This window comes from Mixophyes fleayi, chromosome 5, assembly GCF_038048845.1.
Source record: "Mixophyes fleayi isolate aMixFle1 chromosome 5, aMixFle1.hap1, whole genome shotgun sequence".
Classification (NCBI taxonomy): domain Eukaryota; kingdom Metazoa; phylum Chordata; class Amphibia; order Anura; family Limnodynastidae; genus Mixophyes; species Mixophyes fleayi.
In genome coordinates this window covers 110392758-110414350 of record NC_134406.1, presented here as the reverse complement: position 1 = coordinate 110414350, position 21593 = coordinate 110392758, and the positions used below count along the sequence as shown (strand labels likewise).

The window sequence follows — 21593 nt, the reverse complement described above, 5'->3', positions numbered from 1 at the left end:
ATATCCCATCAGATGAGGATGGGGATTTAGATTTGGATACTCAGGAGGAAGATTCTCTGAGTATTATGACCACCTCGGTGGGTAATATTGAAAGTCTGGTGTTAGGTATTAGGCATAGCCTTGGTTTTGCTGACCCTACACCCTCGGCTCCCTCAGGTTTCTCCATTTTTAAAAGGACTAAATCTCAGGTTATGTCTTTTCCACCGTCATCAGAGATGGTGCAGATTGTGACGGACGCTTGGTTAAATCCAGGAAAACAGTTCGTTATGCTGGGTAGATTTAAGAGTTTTTACCCTCTTTCAGCAGAGGATTGTATTAAATGGGAGGCGTCTCCTAAGGTGGACAGACCGATTATCAGGTTGTCCTCTTCCTCTGCCATTCCTACCCAGGAGAGAGTATCTCTCAAAAGACTCTACCGACAAAAATTGTGACAATGCTCTCCAGTCCGCATATGTTGCTTTCGGTAGCTTGTTTAGACCCACTATGGCAATTGCATGGGCAAATAAGGCGGTGCAGATATGGGCGGAGCAATTGATCTTGGCCATTCAGAGTAAGGCTCCGTTACCTGATCTCCTTGTTCTCGCTGTACACATTCAGGAGATGGCGGATTATATGGGACAGGCATCCATGGACGCAGTAGCAGTCAATGCCAGAATTAGCGGCCTTATTATGGCGTCACGACGTTCCCTATGGTTACGTTCGTGGACGACAGATGCTGAATCAAAGAGGTCCTTGGAAATCCTGCCTTTTGATGGAGTCACTATGTTTGGGCTGGAGCTTGAGAAAGTGATTGAGGTAGCCACAGGAGGTAAGAGTAATGTTCTTCTCATGGGCTCTCGTAAACCTCACCAAGCTCGGTTTCGCTCCTTCTCTCAGGGCCGTCCCACCAAGGGGTCAGACGGCTGTTTCCAGAGGAGGTGGCGGCAGAGGTAGGGGCGCTTCCAGATGGGGAACGTCGCGTCCCAGTGAAAAACCTGCAGCATGACTCCTTGGTCCCCACGCGGGTAGCCGTGGTGGGGGCACAGCTTCTTCTCTTCAAGCGCCAGTGGTGGTCAGTCACGTCGGACGCTTGGATTCGAGGAGTGGTGTCGAGGAGTTATGTTATAGACTTAATCCAGTCTCTGCCAACAAGGTTCCTTTCTTCACTGGTGCCTGCTTGTCCCCTCAGAAGTCAGGCCCTGCCGGAGGCAGTGGCGAAGCTTCAGGGTGCGGGAGTGGAGGTTCCGGTGCCGGGGCCAGAAAGGGGTCAGGGGTTCTACTCCAATCTCTTCTTGGTTCCGAAGCCGGACGGAACATTCCGCCCTATACTGAACCTCAAGTCCTTGAACAAGCAAGTGGTAGTCCAGAGGTTCAAAATGGAGTCTCTACAGACAGTCATTGCAGGGATGGAAGAGGGAGAGTTTCTAGCTTCCATCGATATAAAAAAATGCATATTTACACGTTCCCATTGGGGAACAGCATCATCGGCTCCTGAGGTTTGCTGTGGGTCCTGATCATTTTCAATTCAGGGCCCTCCCTTTTGGTCTGGCCTCCGCTTCTCGAGTGTTCACCAAAATTATGGCCGTTATGGAGAGTGTCCTGAGACGAAGGGGAGTCACGATAGTTCCGTATCTAGACGATCTTCTCTTAAAGGCGATGTCTGCAGAGGTCTTAACTCGCTAGGTTCAGACCACAATGGAGTTCTTGGAGGACCATGGGTGGATTCTGAATGTGCCAAAATCGTCTCTCATTCCAGCTCAGCGCATGCGCTTTCTGGGATTGGTGTTCGACACAATGGCTCAGAGGGTGTCCCTTCCTCAGGAAAAGATCATTGCCCTCAAGCGGAGAACCAGATTATTGAATCGCCCTCGAGTGTCCATACTCTCCTGCATAAAGCTGCTAAGGACCATGGTGTCAGTGTACGAGGCAGTTCCGTTTGCCCAATTCCATTCCCGCTCTCTTCAGTTGGAGATTCTCCGGAAATGGTCGGGGTCACAGGAACATTTGGACAGGCAGTTCATCCGCCTGTCTCGTTTAACTCGACTAGCATTAGCATGGTGGCTCTCCACAAGCAATCTGAGCAAAGGTTAGACCCTCAAATCGGACCCCTCGACCTTAGTTACCATGGATGCAAGTCTCTTGGGTTGGGGAGGAGTCACAGGACCGTTAAGGTTTCAGGGACTCTGGTCTACCCAGGAGTCAGCTCTTCCCATAAACGAATTGGAGCTGAGAGCGGTTCACAAGACTCTGTTAAAAGCTCAGGCGTTTCTGAAAGGAAAACACCTTCAGATACAGTCAGACAATGCCACGGCCGTGGCTTACTTAAATCATCAAGGAGGAACTCGCAGCAAGGCAGCCATGCAAGAGGCTGCCAAGATTCTAATCTGGTCGGAACATCGTGTACCCCAGATTTCGGCTGTATATATCCCGGGAGTGGACAACCGGGAAGCCGATTTCCTCAGCAGGGAGAAAGTTCATCCGGGAGAGTGGTCCCTGTGCAAAGAGGTCTTCGCTCTCCTTGTTCAGAGATGGGATCTACCAGAAAGACACCATGGCGATTCCTTGGCGCTTCAGGCTGGTTTATCTGTTCCCACCATTTCCGATGCGGTCTCGCGTTCTGAAAAAGCTGAAAAGAGAACGCGTTCAAGCGATTTTAGTAGCGCCTCATTGGCCTCGCAGGGCGTGGTTCTCAGATATCCTAGGAATGCCAGCAGATCAGCCATTTCGTCTGCCCATGCGAGCAGACCTGCTCGTTCAGGGCCCCCTTCACCACCATGAACTAGATCGGCTGGCTTTGACGGCGTGGCTACTGAATCCTTAGTTCTCAAGGCTAAGGGTTTTTCATCACGGGTTATTGCCACCATGAATAGGGCAAGAAAGTCATCTTCTTCGGCTATTTATCACAGGGTCTGAAAGACTTATATACTCTGGTGTGAATCCAAAGGTTTCCATACTTCCAGGTTTAGCCTGTCTAGGCTGTTGGCTTTTTTGCAGGAGGGCCTGGATAAGGGACTCAGACTGGGTTCCCTTAAAGTTCAGGTGTCTGCGCTGTCAGTTTATTTTCAGCGAAAACTGGCGCCTCTGAGTGAGTTTCAGACCTTTTTACAAGGGGTCCTTCATATTCAGCCCCCATTTTCTCATCCGGTAGAACCTTGGGACTTAAATTTAGTGCTGAGGGCTCTTTGTCTTCCTCCATTCGAACTCCTTCAGACTGCGGAATTGCACCATCTTTCTTGGAAGACGGTTTTTCTTCTAGCTATATCTTCAGCTAGGAGTTTCAGAATTGGCAGCGCTCTGCTGTAGCTCTCCATTTCTGGTGGTTCATCAAGATAGAGCGGTGTTACGTACTAAACCTTCCTTTGTTCCAAAGGTAGTGTCTAGGTTCCATCTCAACCAGGAGATTGTGGTTCTGGCATTTCGTCCGGATTTGTCTTCTTCAACTGACTCTATCGATTACGATCTTCATCTGCTAGATGTGGTTAGGGCTCTCCGGTGCTATGTGGACCGCACAGCCTCAATTCGCAAAACAAAAGATCTGTTTGTTTTATACAACGTTAAGAAGCGTGGTTGGCTGGCGTCAAAACAGACTATTGCTCGGTGGATCACTTCCACTATTAGTCGACCAGTTCCTCATACGCTTAGGGCTCACTCGACCAGGGCTGTTGGTGCGTCCTGGGCGGCGCGCCATGGTGCTTCAGCTGAACAACTGTGCAAAGCGGCCACTTGGACGTCTGTTCATACTTTTGTAAAGTTTTACAGATTGCAGGCTTTCGCATCTTCTGATGCGAGCTTTGGCAGGAAAGTATTGCGTGCAGCCACTCCAGAGCATTCCCTCCCATAGAGGCTGCTTTGGTATGTCCCCAATGTCTGGCAGTGTCCCCCAGTGGGAGAGAGAAAAGAGGATTTTTACTTACCGTAAAATCTATTTCACTTTCTCCACTGTGGGACACTGCGCTCCCTCCCTTGCTCTGTAGACGATCTGATTGTGAATGTTTTTGATTTACATTCTTTTGCCCTTTGGGCAGCTCCTTATAGTACACTTGGTTAGTCAAAACTGAGGTATCTACTGGAGAGGAGGGGCATAGCAGAGGAAGGGAGTAAAAATCATAGAGTTTTTAGTGCCTAAACTCCCAATCCCACTACTATAGCCCAATGTCTGGCAGTGTCCCCCAGTGGAGAAAGAGAAATAGATTTTACGGTAAGTAAAAATCCTCTTTTCTCGAATAAAACTCATTAACTTTAATGAAAGGAAACCAATTTGAAGCTCAATGACTCAGAACTAGGGCCAGCACTATTAGGCAAATAGCACCTAAAACACTGTTTGAGCAACATAATGTCACTTATCCAGTGTTTTTAATGTCCCCTCGGCCCCCTTCCCCAACACAAAACACTAGGCAGAGATATGGAAGAGAAGCATCAACGTCTTCCTCAATGTCAGCAATAGGCTGGGAGATTAGCACTTGGCTATGATGTCATTGCACATTCCAGACTGAAGGGAGCAGGAGGTGTCAGCAGCTACTTCCTGTCTACTAAGGCAAGAAACAGCTGGTGGGCCGGCATTATGAGACCAGGGGAGCGCCCACAGTGATTATACCCGCGGTGCTCAGAACATATTTGTGAAGAATTCAGAATCATTATAATCATCATTTACCAAAAACAATACAACAAATTTCTAGTATGAAAATTAATTCATACTAGATTCTAGTAAAGTTAATTCATACATTTTAAATTATATACAAATGATAGTAATGTCCTCCGCTAAATTGAGAAGTTAATGTTGAAGCATATGCATATGGAGTATATAGTCAAGTTCATGGACAAATGTTTAAAATAGGGACATTTTGTGTACTGTCATTATGTGTGTATCCTTTCAAAGTACATTACATTTGAATGTTGTGCGCCAAGTTACTGGAGTGGTGTGAATAATGATTTTGTACTTAAATAATACAAGGCTGGGGAGTTTAATTCCAAATTAAGAGACACACTGCTCAAAATTGAAAAATAAGTTTAAAATTGCCTTACTGTCGTCCAATGTTTTGAAGTTTTCTCCAGATGCATTTTCTGTAATAGAAAAGCCTGTTTTTCTGAAACATGGTTTCAGTGACATAAAAGAATGCTTTCAGTAACTGGATAACGTAAGTGTCCATAAGCCAATACAAGAATTTGGAAAGAATTCTCTCTCGCATCAAGTGCTCTGATGCAGGAATAAAGTGGTTGCCTGTAATTTGAAGATATGCATTGCTAAATAAATATTTCTAAACATAAATATAACAAAGAAATGACAATTCATCAAACACAATTACAACATTTTAGCTACTACGACAGAGATTAAATAGGTGGCAGAAACTAGTCCCTAAGTTTGCTCATAACCTGCACAGAGGGATAGTACAAAACATCATATGTTCCTTTTCTGTAAAAGTTTATTCAATAAGTATTATTATTAGGCTGTTTGACTAAAATTCATGACATCCTTGAATATGTGGCACATTTACCCAGTTATGAAGCTGACTAAAGCACTTTGTAGCTCAGCAGATTATGTGTTGTAGAGACAACATTCTTGAGAGTACATACTGTACTTGCCCCAAAAGGAGTTAATGGAGCTTTGCTCTCTTGTCTATATCCCAACTGTCCTTATACTAATCCACCATATAGAGTTATAATAAGAAGGGATTTAGGGCTAGATTTACTAAGCTGCGGGTTTGAAAAAGTGGGGATGTTGCCTATAGCAACCAATCAGATTCTAGCTGTCATTTTGTAGAAGGTACTAAATAAATGAAAGCTAGAATCTGATTGGTTGCTATAGGCAACATCCCCACTTTTTCAAACCCGCAGCTTAGTAAATCTAGCCCTTAGTGTTTGTGACCAGTGTGTCTGCATGGTGGAAACCACGAGTGTCTGTAAATATTATCACTACCACTGGAACAGTATGCTTATCCACATAGAGAATTTATTAATGAGAATAACAATATCAAGAGAAACCAAATGTTGCCAACTCACTTTTTTTTAGTCGTAACCAAGAACAATCTTCCACTCTCATCTTCCACATTAGTTCGCACAAAGAATACTTCTCAAACTTGACTGAATTAATCAACATTTTGACATTTTTTAAAAAGCGGCACTTGTTGTGACTGGAACCCCACAAAATATCAGGTACCAGTCTATGTAGACATTCCCTGACAAACATATACACTTGCCATACACTGTTATGCTGCTTAAGAAGAGACACAATATTTATTTCATCTATAAACTTTATCTTTTGATTTTCTTTTCCAATATTACTTCCTCTGGTCATATTTGCTATATTTTGCAATGAGTTTAAAGCAGTGTTACTGGTCTGAGAGTCCATTTTTAAAGTGTGACTATTGTCATATAGACCAGTCAAAATTTGGCTGTTTGAATCATCCATTTGTAGTAGTTGACATTTATCTTTGTTCAACTTTCCTTGCATACTTCCTTTCTTTCCATTGAGTGTAACAGAACAATGTATTTTTAAAAGTGCCCAGTACGGACATTTTTTGTGATTTTTCAACAATTCTTGAAAAACGTGTCTCATTTGCCAGTAACGTTTGGGAAGTTTTCTTTTACCTCTGCTTTCAAAGGGACACTGCAAGTCAAAGTTTTGCTCAAATAGATTATTGTTCATGAATATTGTTTCGATAAGATTCAGACTGCCACATGAGTTACTCTCCAACTTAGTTAGTAGAAAACTTGGCAAAAACCCTTCTTTATAAATATGACCTGTGTACAATATTTTACCAAAATCAATGAAAATCTTTGAGGACAAAGTTTTTCCTGAAGTTGCAGACGCAGAAATGCACGAGGCGGCTTTGTTTTGAGGCAAAAGAAATTCACTTGCAATGAATGTGGCAGCAGTATTTTTCTCCACTGCAGTGTCTAGAATTTGTTTTTGGTGAACAGATTTCTTATTAGCGTCACGAGATTTGTCAAAAAGCAATTTAGAGCCGTGACTGTCTAAGATATCTTGTTGTTTGGAAAGGGATTCTGTGGTCAGTGGCACATGCTGCATGCGTAAGCATGAATGTACAGTAGAAAGGTTATCCATTTGCTTTTCGTAAGCAAATCTGGATTCAGTCTGCTGCAGTACTGTTTTGCTTTTTTTAGCTGGGATTTCACATATATCAAGATCAGATTGCTTTTTTGTGCACTTAGCCTTTGTGATACCCTCTACAACATTATCCAAATGGTTTAATTGTGGATTTCTGGTATTTATTGTTCCTTTTTCGGTCTCTGTTTGCACGGTCTTTTCTTTCTTTCTTCTAGATAATTTTTTCCTCCACCTGTTTATTTTCAAAATACATTTTTTAGGAGGATTAGCTATTTTTCGAACATGCTGGAATAAAACATTCCTTTTATTGATCGAGCAACTTTGTTTAAGCCAGGCAGGCGGAAGGGTTTGCTGGTTGGATAAGTTATACACTGGCTGTCCAGTCATTTGATAGCAACAGCTGGGCTGCACAATCATATAGAGTGAACAATTTTCTAGCAAATGCATCATGACATCATCCCCCACCCTACTAAGAAGGGTTTCCCAAAGGATACTGGTACAAATAGTTGCTGTTGTTGGATTAGGTAAATAATTGCAAATATTTGGAGCAAACATAACACGAAATGAACTCTTTTCATCAACCAGACCATAACCAAATGCTAGAACATTCCTTTTCTTCTTTTCACAAATCCGTTGAATCACTCGGGCTACAACTTCCCTTTGTGTGGACAACTAAAACAAACAAAAAAGATCTAGATTATAATCTTACAATGCAGTTATTCATATTATGACTGCTATAATGGACAGGTGATCCAGTGGTGGTGTTTTGTCTTCACAGTGATCAACTGTATATTCTGGCAGTTGTGACAATGAACCCACCACAGTGTGTGTGTGTGTGTGTGTGTGTGTGTGTGTGTGTGTGTGTGTGTGTGTGTGTATATATGTATATATGTATATATATATATATATATATATATTATATACACACACACACACACACACACACACACACACTACTTTATAAAATTATCTACCCATGTGTTAAATAAAATATTCAGGATGATAGACATAAATGATAAACTGCTAGTAACAAAGGAAAAACACAGCAAGTTTGTGTGAAAAAAACATATTATCTATGCTTATTGTTGAGCCACACGGAGGATTGCACAATAATTACCAATATCGTTGTGTATTATTTAAATTACCAGTTCAAACGTACACAATAATATGCTGACTTTTAAAATACTATACACCTTAGATTGAACAAATAGTGACTTCTTGAATATATGTATGTAGGTGATGAATAGAGGTTCACGCCACTACCAAAGTATGTGCTCATTTAAAACGCTCCATGGAGTACTTTACTATCGGGAAAGCTTTTAAACAATTGGGTTAGTTTATTATCCTAGGCACAAAAAGAAATATCACAGATAATCTTGAAGATAATTACAAATATGCTACAACCTATAATTAACGCACTGACCACTATTATAAGCAAAAATTTGCTAATTGTGCAAAAGACACAATCTTATTGTGCATATTGATGCAGAACTTCTCAAAAAATGCATAAAGCCTGCAAAGGCCAGTTTTGGATGTCGCACTGTTACTTGTAGACCTTATATTCTGCACTGCTCATTAGTAAATAATTTGAATGTTTTACATATGCATTCTCATCCAACCAAAAAACATACATAAGAATATTAATAAAATACTAATACAGAACAAGGACTTTGACATATAAAAACAAAAAAATGTGCTTATAAGAGTTAATTTAAGGACTCATAACCCAGTATTTAGAGTTAGGAGCAAAGCAATAAAAATGGAGCAAATTTGTTCCTGAACAAACTATGTTGCAATTCAAGAGGCACAAATGCATTTATTTATTGTTTTTGCACGTATGTGTTGACAGAGGATACGCCTCCTTCACACTGTATATCTGTCCCCACATTTTAACCCCCCCCCCCGCGTAGTGCAACATTCTTTTGATAAAGTGTAAGTTTGCTCCTTTTTTTTTTTGCTTTGCTCCTAACTCTAAATGAGTCCCAATATGCAGCAACTTAAAGATGAATGAGCTATGAGAAAGTAAAATATACCAAATTTGCTATATGACACAATAAGCTATAATAAAATACTGGGTATCTTTCAAAATATATGTAACAAGCCCAACAGGTAACAGAAATGACTAAATAGCTTTGTATCATAATTTTGGAGGTAATAGCAATATGCTATTGGAATATGCAGTAAGGCAAGGATTTACATTTGTATGCATCAAAAGGTTATTAGTCTCACTTTCTGCCAATACCAGATCATACATTTAATTTGTATATGGTAATTAACATGCTATTTGCTACCTGGTAACAAATTTGGTGAACCACCTTAATGTAACCCTGAATATATCAAAAAAAATATTAGATTTATTAAAGACTGTTACTAGACTAAATAATATATTTAAAATAGCTGAACTGCCCTATGTCTACATTTAAAATGTGCGTTTTGCTGTAAATATATGTTCTTACTTAATTTTCCAGAAAATAAAATACTTTGGAAAAAAAAAAGTAAACAGACCATCTGAAATAAGAATATTTTTTTTTTTTAACTACCAATATATTGGGCTCTGGAAATAAAAAAGCAGAACTACTATTTAATGTTAGGTCAGGGATATTTAGGTCTTAAACAAAAAGGCATATGTAAGATTTATTTAAAAAAAATGAATGCCTCAACTACTCACTCTCTTAATCATGCCATGGTAATGCCATATGTAGTCTTGAGAATTAGTCATATGCTTATAAGGGGAGATGTGAACGTGTTGGGGTTTCCTCAGAAAAGGGCTGAGTCATTAATGAGAGCAAGGTAAAAAAAGGAGTAAATGTGATCCTGGACAAACCATGTTACAATGTAAGGGGTGCAACATAAAGAAAAATTGAGAATTATACTCCGTTAATTTCCTTTCCTTGACATACTCCATGGCAGCCCTTACAATGGGTTAATACCCTGATCAGCTTAGTGTAGACCGGAAAAGATTCGCCCCACCTGGACCTTATATAAGGCAGCTCCTCCTCTTCCTCAGTGTCTTTTGTGACTTCCCAAGCCGTCCTAGAACTTAACTATTAGAACAAGGGTGGGAAAATATAGAGCTGCCATGGAGTATGTCAAGGAAAGGAAATTAACGGTGAGTATAATTCTCAATTTTCCTTTCCCTACTCCATGGCAGCCCTTACAATGGCATATACCAAAGCAGTGCAATGGTCGGGAGGTCAATAAAAACCAAACACCTTAATGACAGTCAAACAAAAAATTTATTTACACCGTTTGCTGGAGAATCTTTCTCCCAAACGGAGTCTCCGTAGATGCTGAAACGTCAAGCAGATAATGTGTAGAAAAGGTGTGCATCGACGACCATCCGACTGCCTTACAAATGCCGGTTGCCGATGCATGGGTTCTATGCGCCCAGGGGGTCGCTACCGCCCTAGCTGAATGCGCCTTCAGTATCTTGGGTACCTCAAGCCCTTTCACACTGTAGGCCTGTGCAATCACTTCTCTAATCCACTTCACCAATGTGGGTTTGGATTGGACAAGCCCTTTGCGAGGACCTTCAGGAAGTACAAACAGTTGCTTTGTCTTCCTAAGCTTTTCCGTCTTGACAATGTAGGTAGATATGGCTCTCACCACATCTAGAGTATGGAGTTGTCTCTCCTCACTATTAGTGGGATGAGGGTAGAGAGACGGTAGTACCAATCCTTGATTGATGTGGAAGGAAGAGACAACCTTGGGTAGATACTCCAGATTCGTCCTCAAAATCACTATCTTCATAAACGTTCAGGAAGGGTTCTTCACACCATAACGCATGTCCCCTATCCGACAAGCCAAAGTGATTGCCACTAGAAAGAGCACTTTCACAGTGAACCATTTAAGAGAAATATCCTGCAATGGTTCGAAGTGGTCAGCGGTTAAGGCGTCCAGGACAATATTAAGGTCCCAAGGAGCTAGGAATGGTTTCACTTTTGGTCATAACCTTTTCAGTGCCTGAAAGAATTGGAAGACGATATCCTGGGATGACAGCTTGGTATCAAGAAAGATGTTAAGAGCAGATATTTGCACTTTCAATATAGACTGTGCTAGTCCTTTCACAAACCCATCTTTAAAAAATTCTAACACATCTGGAACACTAGCAGACATGGGATCCTTTGCCATGTTCTTCGCCCATCAAATTTTTTTAATCCAAATTCTGTAATAAAATTACAGAGGAATTATTTTTCCTTGCCTGAATTGGAATGTCTATTACCTTATCTGAAACGCTTTTGGATTTCAATAGTCGCCGCTCAGTCTCCACGTCATCAAACCAAGGGAGTCCGGATTTGGATGCAGAACCGGACCCTGATGTAGGAGGTCTGGTCTGACCGGCAACGGCCATGGACCTTCCAGCAGCATCCTTCTGTTACGGTCGGAATGCAGTCTGTCTAGATTGGCAAGGACTTAGCAAGGCGCGGAGACTAACAGCCCCTGGTTTTCGCCAAGAACCACCGCAAGGTAGGATGGATTTAGCTGCTAGGGAAGTGCAGGTCGCGGTCCTTGGTTTGGCCCCTAGACACGAGTGAGATAGGTGAAACTGCCAATACAAGGAGTAGAGATAAATACCTTAGAGAGAGTTGGTATTCTCTGGTGAGCAGGTAGGACTAAAAGACTGAGCAGGCGGAATGCTGGATGTGATCCAAAGGTAAGTAAGGTGGATGGCAGGCGGACGGTTACGTGCTCAAGCAGGTTAGTACACAGTTCAAATAACTGGAGTGAGCAGTAGAATAGTTGTTTAACACACCAAGTTGGTACACGGTTCAGATGTCGAAACCTCACGGAGGAATAATACAGGACTTGAAGCAGAAAGCCACAGCGAGCAGCAATAGCGAGCTCCAGGAACACAAGAGTAGTCAGGAGGATAACCTGTTAATCTGACACAAGTATGATGTTGGATCCCCCGCCACAGAATCACATGATGTTCCTAATTGCAACCCAGGCTAGCAGCTGACAGGTGCTGGAAACAATACAGGTGAGCGCTACATAGCTACTGACAGGTGCTGTAGGAAATACAGGAGAGCGCTCTTACAGTACCAGCCCCACCTTAAAGGTGAACTCTGGACACCCTAAAAGGTTTATCAGGCAATCTTTTGTGAAACTGAGAAAGGAGTTTTTGGGCTTTAAGATCTTGCGCAGAAACCCACAAGCGTTCCTCCATGCTACCGTGAACCAAGGGCGACGCAGCTATGTCGGGAGGACTGCCAAAACCTCAACCCTTTACTTCCTTATCTTCCCGAGTACCTGAAGGATGGCTGGAACGGGAGGAAACACGTAACCCAGCTTGAAGTTCCACTGTATCGACAGAGCATCTATTCCTAGGACCCTGTTGTCTCTGTGACGGGAGTAGAAAAGGGGTACCTTGGCATTGCTTCCTGTGGCCATCAGGTCTATTTCTGGTGCTCCAAACCTGTGTCGTATGAGTTGAAAGACTTCTTTGTGCAACTCCCATTCTCCTGGGTGGACTTGGTGTCTGCTTAAATAGTCCGGCACCACATTGTCTTTGCCTGCCACATGAAGGGCTGAGAGAGATCTCAGATTTGTCTCTCTGCCCATGCCATCAGAGTGGTCATTTCGGACAGCACTGCTCTGCTCTTGGTGCCACCCTGCTTGTTTATAAAGGCTACTACAGTCGCAGATGTTTGGCTTGCAAGTAGGCTGGAAGTACTGGATTGCATGCCAGACCGCTCATCTCCAAGATGTTTCCCTGGAGAAGTCTCTCTTCGTCTCGCCAGATGCCCTGTGTGACCATCGCTTGCATGTGAGCACCCCAACCTACTGAATTGGCGTCTGTGGTAAGAACACACCAGTCTGGTATAAAGAGTCACCCCTTGCTTTCTCGAGCCTTGTAGTTGCCACTAGTCTAGGGACTGTCTTGCCGACCTTGAGAGGTTGACTTTGGAATCTAGCGACCCCACTGTACGATTCCATTTTGAAAAGAGGTTTGATTGAAGATCTCTCATATGCCATCTTGCCCATGGAAGGATTCCTATTGTTAAGGTAAGCATCCCTAGGAGGCGAAGACACATTTCTGCCGAAACTCGAAGCTGAACCTGAATTTGATGTGCTAAGGACTGGATTTTGTCGACTCTTTCTTGAGAGACAGACCTTGTCTGCTCTTGTATCTATTTGCACTCCTAGGAACACAAGCTGTTGTGACGGTTTTTGATACATTGATTAACCAACCGTGCTGTTGTAGAAACTGGATTACTTGGGATGTAACCACCAGGGCCGCTTCTTCTGATTTTGCCGCAATCAGGATATCGTCCAGATACGGCCACAAAGCTATTCCTCTCTCCCTGAGTGACGCTATGAGGACTATAAGGACCTTGGTAAATGTTCTTGGAAATATGGAAAGGCCAAACGAAAGACAAGTAAACTGGAAGTGGCGTCCTTGAACGCAAAACCTCAGGAATTGCTGGTGATGAATCATCATCGTTTATTTATATAGCGCCACTAATTCCACAGTGCTGTACAGAGAACTCATTCACATCAGTCCTTGTCCCATTGGAGCTTACAGTCTAAATTCCCTAATATAGACACACACTCACAAACAGACACAGACAGACAGAGAGGGGGACAGACAAACAGAGAGGGAAAGACTAGGGTCAATTTTGATAGCAGCCAATTAACCTACCAGTATGTTTTTGGAGTGTGGGAGGAAACCGGAGCACCTGGAGGAAACCCACGCAAACACAGGGAGAACATACAAACTCCACACAGATAAGGCCATGGTCGGGAATCGATGCTGTGCTGTGAAGCAGAAGTGCTAACCACTAGGCCACTGTGCATCATGACCGGGATATGCATCCTTTAAGTCTATCGCCATCAGAAAATCTCCTGTTTCTTTTTTTTTTTTTTTTAAATCCAGTATTTTTATTGAAATTTTTTAAGATATAAACATACTAAACAACAAAAAGAAAAGAAAAACAATCGCATACATATCGGAATTAAATAACGGAATTTACAAGATTACATTAAAGCATAATAATAATAAATGTGCTATATTCATTCAGGATCATACATCGTAAATGCTTATACATAAGTATGTTACACATGCAGGGTTTATTACATTGACTCAGATACTTATTATAAGAACTGCGGTAGCCATACATTTAAGTAAATAGAGCATCTGTACTAGATGACATAGGATAGAATGGAGACTCTAACCATCTCCTGTTTCTACTGCTTTGAGGATTGATAGACTCCATCCGAAAGTGTTTTGCTTGCACATAGCAATTCAGAGCTCGTAAATCGAGTACAGTTCTGAAGGCACCCCGACGCTTTCTGGACGAGGAACAGTCTGGAATAGAAGCCCATGTTTTCCTGATTTTTCGGCACCAGTACAATAGCTTTTGTTTTCACTAGGCCTTCCTCCAATACTTGCAGTTCTAAGAAGGACGTGGGACTTTTTGACTGGACGAATCTGTTTCTTTTTGGTCAGGTATGGAATTCTATGGCATATCCTCTGGTGACTATCTCCTGGACCCACCTGTCTTGTGTGCTCCGATTCCAAATTTCTGCAAAGCGTGATATCCTGCCGCCCACTGGGGTTAGTGGAGACTGGATCTGCAGATAGTCATTGGGTTCTCTGCTGTCTTGTTTCCCCCTTTTTGGTCTGAAGGGCCAAAAGAACTGTCTTGTCATACTGTCTTGATGTCTAGAAAATTGTCTGCCAGGCCTATAGGCACGGGCTTCCTTAAACTGTTGCCTTGGAGAGTAAATAAAGAAATGTCTCCCCTTTCTGTCTTGTGGTAAACAATTAGCACTACCACTTGCTAGCCTCTGCATCAGATTATCCAGTTTTTCTCCAAACAAGAAATTACCTTCATATGGAAGCATCGGATATATGACGGCTTTTGGATTCGTGATCTGCCACCCAGGGACGTGACCAAAGCGCTCTTCTCGCTACAACTGCTGAGGCCATGCTTTCGGAAGAGAACACAATTGTATCCAATGAGGCTTCACACAAGAAGTCAATGCTCTTCTGCATAACCTCTAAGGACTTTAGAAGGTACAACCTATTTATTCTCTCTTCAATGTCTGTATGCAACGTGCTGTCCCACAACCTAAGGGCTCTAGCTACCAAAGCCATGGCTATCCCAGACTTTACAGTTATGCCTGAGATGTGTAATTTCCTGAAGGAAGTCTCCATTCTCCTATCCATGGCATCTTTCAATGGTCCCCCATTATCCCATGGGACAGTGGTCCATGAGGATAAGCCAGCTATGGCTGAATCCACCTTAGGTACTGAACACCATCTCAGCATATCCTCATCCTGGAAAGGGTACATGCGGTTCAGTCTCCCCATGATAGGATGACTTTTGTCTAGGGCTTGCCACTCCTTAGAGATCAAGAGCAAGATTTACTAAACAGCGGGTTTGAAAAAGTGGAGATGTTGCCTATAGCAACCAATCAGATTCTAGCTGTCATTTTGTAGAAAGTACTAAATAAATGAAAGCTAGAATCTGATTGGTTGCTATGGGCAACATCCCTACTTTTTCAAACCCGCTGTTTAGTAAATATACCCCCAAGTCTTTAATCACCTTATGGGTATGGAATACTCTAGATTTCACTTGGTGTTCTGAAAACAGTGCATCCTGTGGTTTCACCGGAACTGTAGGTTCCTCAATGCCTAGAGATTTGTTAATATGCTTGAGTATACCATTTACAGTATCCAAATTAAACATTTTGGGAGACTCTCTCACCTCAGCCTGAATCTGAATCGGAATCCCAGTCCTGAAGGGAACTGAATGTCTGAGGATGGCCCTGGCCTTACATCCTCCATCTCTTCTGCTATTGGAATCCTGTCCCTCTTTGCCCCAAGCTGTGGGGCCTAAAAATCCTGCATGGCCTTCACCATCCATGAAAATAACTGTTTGACTTGTTCTGGGGGGACCAAGCTCTTCTATTGTTTCAGGGGTGCATGACACACACAATGGATCAATGCAATCTTTCAGCAATCGGCCATCACCGGCTGCCACACTCTATTCTTACCTTTACATTTTCTTTTTTCCTGCACAAGCTCCACAGAGGTACTGTTAACAAATAGAACAATAGGCACTAAGTAAGCTATTCTAAGTACACAAACACCCACTTCTACAGGCTTGCCTTGGGGCGTCCTTCAGCTTTTTTGGGGCGGGCTCCTGGTCCATAGTGCACTGTATCCAGATAGCTGCTAAGTCCTGCAGCATAACCACCTATAGCAAACAATGAGCCTCATATAATGGGCGTCAGTTGCTTTAAAAAAGTGCCTGTCCTGACATCATCAGAGTGTGTCCATCGCAGGATAATGCTTTCACCTGTCCCCTCGACAGGTGAACAGATGAATGGGAGTAGCGCTGCACAGCAACCCGGCAGCGCACTGTGCATGTGCGCGCGTCCTCCCTGTGTGCACGCCCGACTCGGAAGTCCCAGGCAGCATCCAGACTTCAAAACAGCCCATCTGACAAACGATACAGTTCCAGTCCATGCCCCACTGGACTGCACATACAGCCAGTCTTATGAGGAAAGCCACAAACCTCGGGTAAGCCCCCTCGAATAAAATAATAAAACAAAATAAAAAATGCTACACTGCACTAGCCTGTCATAAACTTACTGAGACAGGAAAAGAAGACACTGAGGAAGAGGAGGAGCTGCCTTATATAGGGTTCAGGTAGGGCAAATCTTTTCCTGTCTATACTAAGCTGATCAGGGTATTAACCCATTGTAAAAGCTGCCATGGAGCAGGGAAAGGAAATACTGGCTTTTTTTCTCATGTAGTACACAAATATTTGCTGACTTTATTTTACACTAAAATTTAGAGTTGATCTAGAACAGTGTTGGCTAACCTGTGACACTCCAGGTGTTGTGAAACTACAAGTGCCAGCAATAAGCTGCAATATTTTGGCAAAGCATACTGGGACTTGTAGTTTCCCAACACCAGGAGTGTCACAGGTTAGCCAACACTGATCTAGGACATGCCCTATCCCAATTATAAATCTGTTACACATTTTAAATGTATCCTCCCTTCCCGCTTCAATGCAACATGGTTTTGCCAAGGTGCAAAGTTTACTCCTTTATTTTTTGCTTTGCTCTCCCTAATGACTCAGGGCAAAAGTGTTAGTAAATTCACAATAAATGGCTAACCATCTTTCTTCTTTTCACCCTCAGATATGCACACTAACTGCTGCAACTCTCATCCTCTCCGAATGTGATCACCTCATCTCATTTTAACTTGTACATCTCATCTGTGCCAAAATGTTTTTTAAAAGTATGTAACAGGAATCTGTTGTATATTGTTATAACCTGTGTTTGCTGATCTGTAAAGCATAGTTTAGGATACTGGCCATGCACTCATCTTGCCTAAGACCAATAGTCTTTTTGTTGTCCTTTTTTTTTTCCGCTCTGATCAGCTGACCTGATAGCACAGATGCAACTAGTTTGTATTCTTCCCAACTGAATCTTAGCATTAATTCTAAGGGGAGACATGTTGGGCTGTCGTACTGAAGTGGGTTTTCTCACAAACTGTAAGGAACCGTTAAACACCACAGTGGACCAAACAGGGAACAACCTCTCATATCTGCCAGTAACAAGCTTCACTTGCTGCAGCCTGCCACTCCACTTCAGATTTTACTGTTCTGGACATTGTAACTTACCAATTATCTTTCTTTTCTCTCTTTAACTCTGTCTCGCTCTTAACTCCTACTATTTTTGTATCTACCATAACATTGATTTGCCATAGTGTTACCTTGCTGATGTTTTGCCAATTAGTGCATTGCTGATTACATTACCATTGTCATACCTCCCTGGTCACCATTCAGACTTCTACACTTTCTAAGCCCCTGCATCTTTTAGGCCCCTGCACAATCCTGGATGTTGCCCAAAGAGGTCTCTGCGCCCTGAGCTGCCATTGCGTTAGTACTGATCACCGATGGCTGGAAGTGCGTCACCTGGGATCAGCCACTACACAGGATGTGGCCAGGGCCATCTATTCCATTGGGCACGATGGGCAGTTGCCCGGGGGCCCCATAGGCAGGGCTCTTAATTAGAATAAATAATCCTGCAAAAGAAAAAACCTGCAAAAAAAACCTTCAAGGGTCACTGAGCAAGTACATCTATCTATCTATACATCTATATATCTATATATATCTATATATATTTAGGGGCCCCGGTGCACTGCTTTGCCCGGGGGCCCATAATGTTGTTAAGATGTCTCTGAATGTGGCAGGATCTGCAGAAGAACAGATTAGTTCTTCTCCTACAATTTACACAGCATGTGCCTGCCCCTCCTTCGCTGCCGTCTGTCTCACATGGGGCGCGCACCACTTGAACTGCACACCCTTCCTCTACCAAAGAACAAGAGCGGCAGATAGAAGAGTCTGCCTCTCCAGCACTGGAAGAAGATAAGGAGGGAAGTAAGGGGAGGGGGTATCTGTGTGGCCACTGCTCTCTAGTGTCTATTTTAAATTAATAAGTGGCATTTGGGTCAATGGCACCTGACAGAAATTCTGGCCTGTGGTCCCCTTGAAAACACTACCATCCTTAACGACCCACCATTATTAAATGTACATTCTAATTATTTAATATCAGGGCTAATGGGGGTGGGGGCTAGGCGTGTGTATTAAATGTCAATACTATAAAATGTAACGGCAGAGCATGCATGTTTGGGGGGGAATGGATAGGTCTATTTATTAAATGTGAATGTTACATGAAAACATAGTATTTGACGGCAGATAGGAACCGCTTGGCCCATCTAGTGGTTATTAATTTTATGATGGGTTTGTTGAAGAGAGGGAGGCCCAATTATTAAATGTGGGTGCTACTGATTTAATGTCAGGACTAGCTGGATGGAGGGTGGCCTAGAGGGTTCACTCATTGCTTATGTCCCTATGGTTTTTCCCCCCAAAAGGGCCCCAACATTCCAGGATCCAGATAAGCAGATACTGAGCTCAAGACACCAGCAGCTGCAGGTTATGGAACCTGCAAGAACATGTAGGAGAGAGCAGGATAGTCTGCCAACTGTCCTGATTCTGGTGGGGCAACCCCAATTTTGGATGACTATCCCGCTCAATCAGACTTTGTCCTGACTGCAAGTTAGGAGGTATGTCCTGCTACCCATTGCCCTGCTCGTGAAGAGGGAGCTGCATGCCCCTAACAGTAATGCATGCAACATTGCCCATGCATTTCAAGTGGATGGGAGGTTGCTGGAGAGCTGCCTATTATTCTCTAAAATGATAGCCACAACATGAAAACCCCTTTTAGAAATCCTGAATTTGCCCCTGTTGGACATGAACTTTGCTTTAGTACTGTGATAACTATAACCATGCTCATTTAAAATGTCCTTTATGGTTTCTGCATTGGGGTTACGATGAAAATACATGATTACATCACTGAGGGGTAAATGTATCAAGCTGCGAGTTTCCTGCTGGTTTGAAGAGTGGAGATGTTGCCTATAGCAACCAATTAGATTCTAGTTATTTATTTAGTGCATTCTACAAAATGATAGCTAGAATCTGATTGGTTACTATAGGCAACATCTCGACTTTTCAAACCCGCTGGAAACTCACAGCTTGATACATTTACCTCCAAGAGATACTCTATATGGTACTGGACAATTTAGGACAAATGGACAGGAAAGATAAGAATCAGGTTCCATGCTCCACTCTAATTCATCAGTAAAAAGAAGTTAAAAGAAGAAATGTCACTAACAAAAATAGTACAAAAATAACTTAACATAAAAACATGAAAGACTAAAAAGATCCTTCAATGTGGTGGAATTTTGGAGCAAGTGGGGGGCATTTGGAAGGTTTTTCCTAATGAGTGATGTGGGTGTGCAAAAGTAATTTTCATGTGGTTTTTTTCTTAATTAAAAGTTCTTTTAGTTAACAAGAAAAAAAACACACAAAAACCCCTATTTTTTTTTAAAGTCTGTTTTTTTACATTCATTTTATATTAGATCAAGAATACCCCAGAAGGTCTGCAGATTAAAATCAAACTGAATAATGTGTAAAATAAAACCTCATGTCCCATGTTCATTATGTGTACTTGGACATGTTGTAGTTATTGGTACTTACCTGCAAGAATGAAATCGGGGAGCAGAGTTTCTTTGCCCCCCTAGGTATGCACACTAGTAGTTCGGATAGAAATGCCAGATACCTTTCACTATCTCCCTCTTGAGACAAAGAAACCTTCTTCTTTGCGTCTGTCTGTAACATTTCTAAAAAATCTCTAATACCAAAAACCTTGTTGTACAGTGAGTGCAAAATCCCCAATAACTCTGCAGCTTTCCCTGTGCTCTGCATGTTTGCTCTGGTATGTACGTACAGAGGAAGCCCCCGGCTGGATATCTGAGCGCGCAGAGCTTACACTCCTCCTACTCATCTCTACTTACGCTCACCTTTACAGAAACATATTACACTCAAGCAAAAAAATAAATACGTATCCCATACACAAATGTAAGCATCACAGTATAACGTGCTAACATGTATCAATATGGATCAATAAATTACATTTTATTTATTGATTTATTGTATATATTATACATATGGTAAGTTCTTTCTTCAATGCAGCAGTTGGACTATGCCTATAAACAAGTAGCCGATCCTCATACAGAAAGACCTGAACCAACCATACGGTATTGTCTGATATACTCCTCTGGTCATCCCGTACAGCGAGTCTAGTCACGTGTTAATGTAACATGTCTTCAGTAAAGAAGCCATACTAGAAGTGCCAATTCTTTTTGTTAGCATATATATTGGTCTTCTAAATAATGTCCGCTGCTTTGAGACTTGGCGATGATTATTTACGACCTTTGTTAAACATACAATCTTCCCTCTACATTGTTCAGAATAATACATACGGATACGTCACTTCCGGGCTGGGCTGACAGTCTTCCCGGTTTCGGTGTCGGTTCTCTCGTTAGGAGAGACATGCAATATACCGGCGAGAGGTAAAGTCCCTCGGGTTATCATTGTCTAATGTTTGCAGGGCTATAAACATATGTTACATTGCAGCAAATTACTATGCAGCTAAATAGTGAATAGGAAACGCGCTTGCAGGTTCACCTTTTAATATAGCGAAATTATATATATACTTATGTAGTGGATATATGTTCATATATATTTTATATTTAAAGTTAGTGCTGACATTTTATTTTAAATGTTTTTTGGTAAATCAAGACTTGTCAGTGCTTCCAATTAATATGGATTCAATGGCTTAATACTTTGTTGCTTTGTTATTGTCTCTGTATAATATTTTTTCACCGCATAATCTTCTAATTATGAAAAACGAGCTACTGATTTTGGTCTCTCAGGCCTACCATATGTTATGAAATGAACAGACAGAACATAGAATGATTCTTAACGATTCAGTTGGTTTACCATTATTATTCAACACTTATTATTTTCAAGGCCCCATGTAAACAGGCAGTTTAAATGTACTTCTGTATTTTAATAGTCAAGAAAAGAATGTTTTAAATGCAGGAAGCATGTGTTTTACTATACTTGTCCCCCTCATTTCTGTAAAGGTTCAAAAAAGGCAGCAAAGATTTAAATTCGCTTTT

General features: G+C 42.1%; 2 protein-coding genes across 3 annotated transcripts in view; one reads left to right on the top strand and one right to left on the bottom strand.

Moving 5' to 3' along the window:
- TERT (telomerase reverse transcriptase) overlaps positions 1 to 20358 on the bottom strand; it is a 69957-nt gene extending 49599 nt beyond the window's left edge. For both annotated transcript variants that reach the window (XM_075212673.1, XM_075212674.1), the window contains exons 1-3: positions 20107 to 20358; positions 5977 to 7717; positions 5002 to 5197 (exon numbers count right to left, since the gene is read on the bottom strand). In XM_075212673.1, the coding sequence (XP_075068774.1) occupies positions 5002 to 5197; positions 5977 to 7717; positions 20107 to 20334 (2165 nt within the window). In that variant the 5' untranslated portion in view covers positions 20335 to 20358. The remainder of the gene's footprint in view (positions 1 to 5001; positions 5198 to 5976; positions 7718 to 20106) is intronic.
- Positions 20359 to 20902: 544 nt separating this feature from the next.
- Positions 20903 to 21593, top strand: part of CLPTM1L (CLPTM1 like) — a 38192-nt gene continuing 37501 nt past the window's right edge. The window contains exon 1 of the mRNA XM_075212672.1: positions 20903 to 20981. The gene's annotated coding sequence lies outside the window, so the exon portion shown is untranslated. The remainder of the gene's footprint in view (positions 20982 to 21593) is intronic.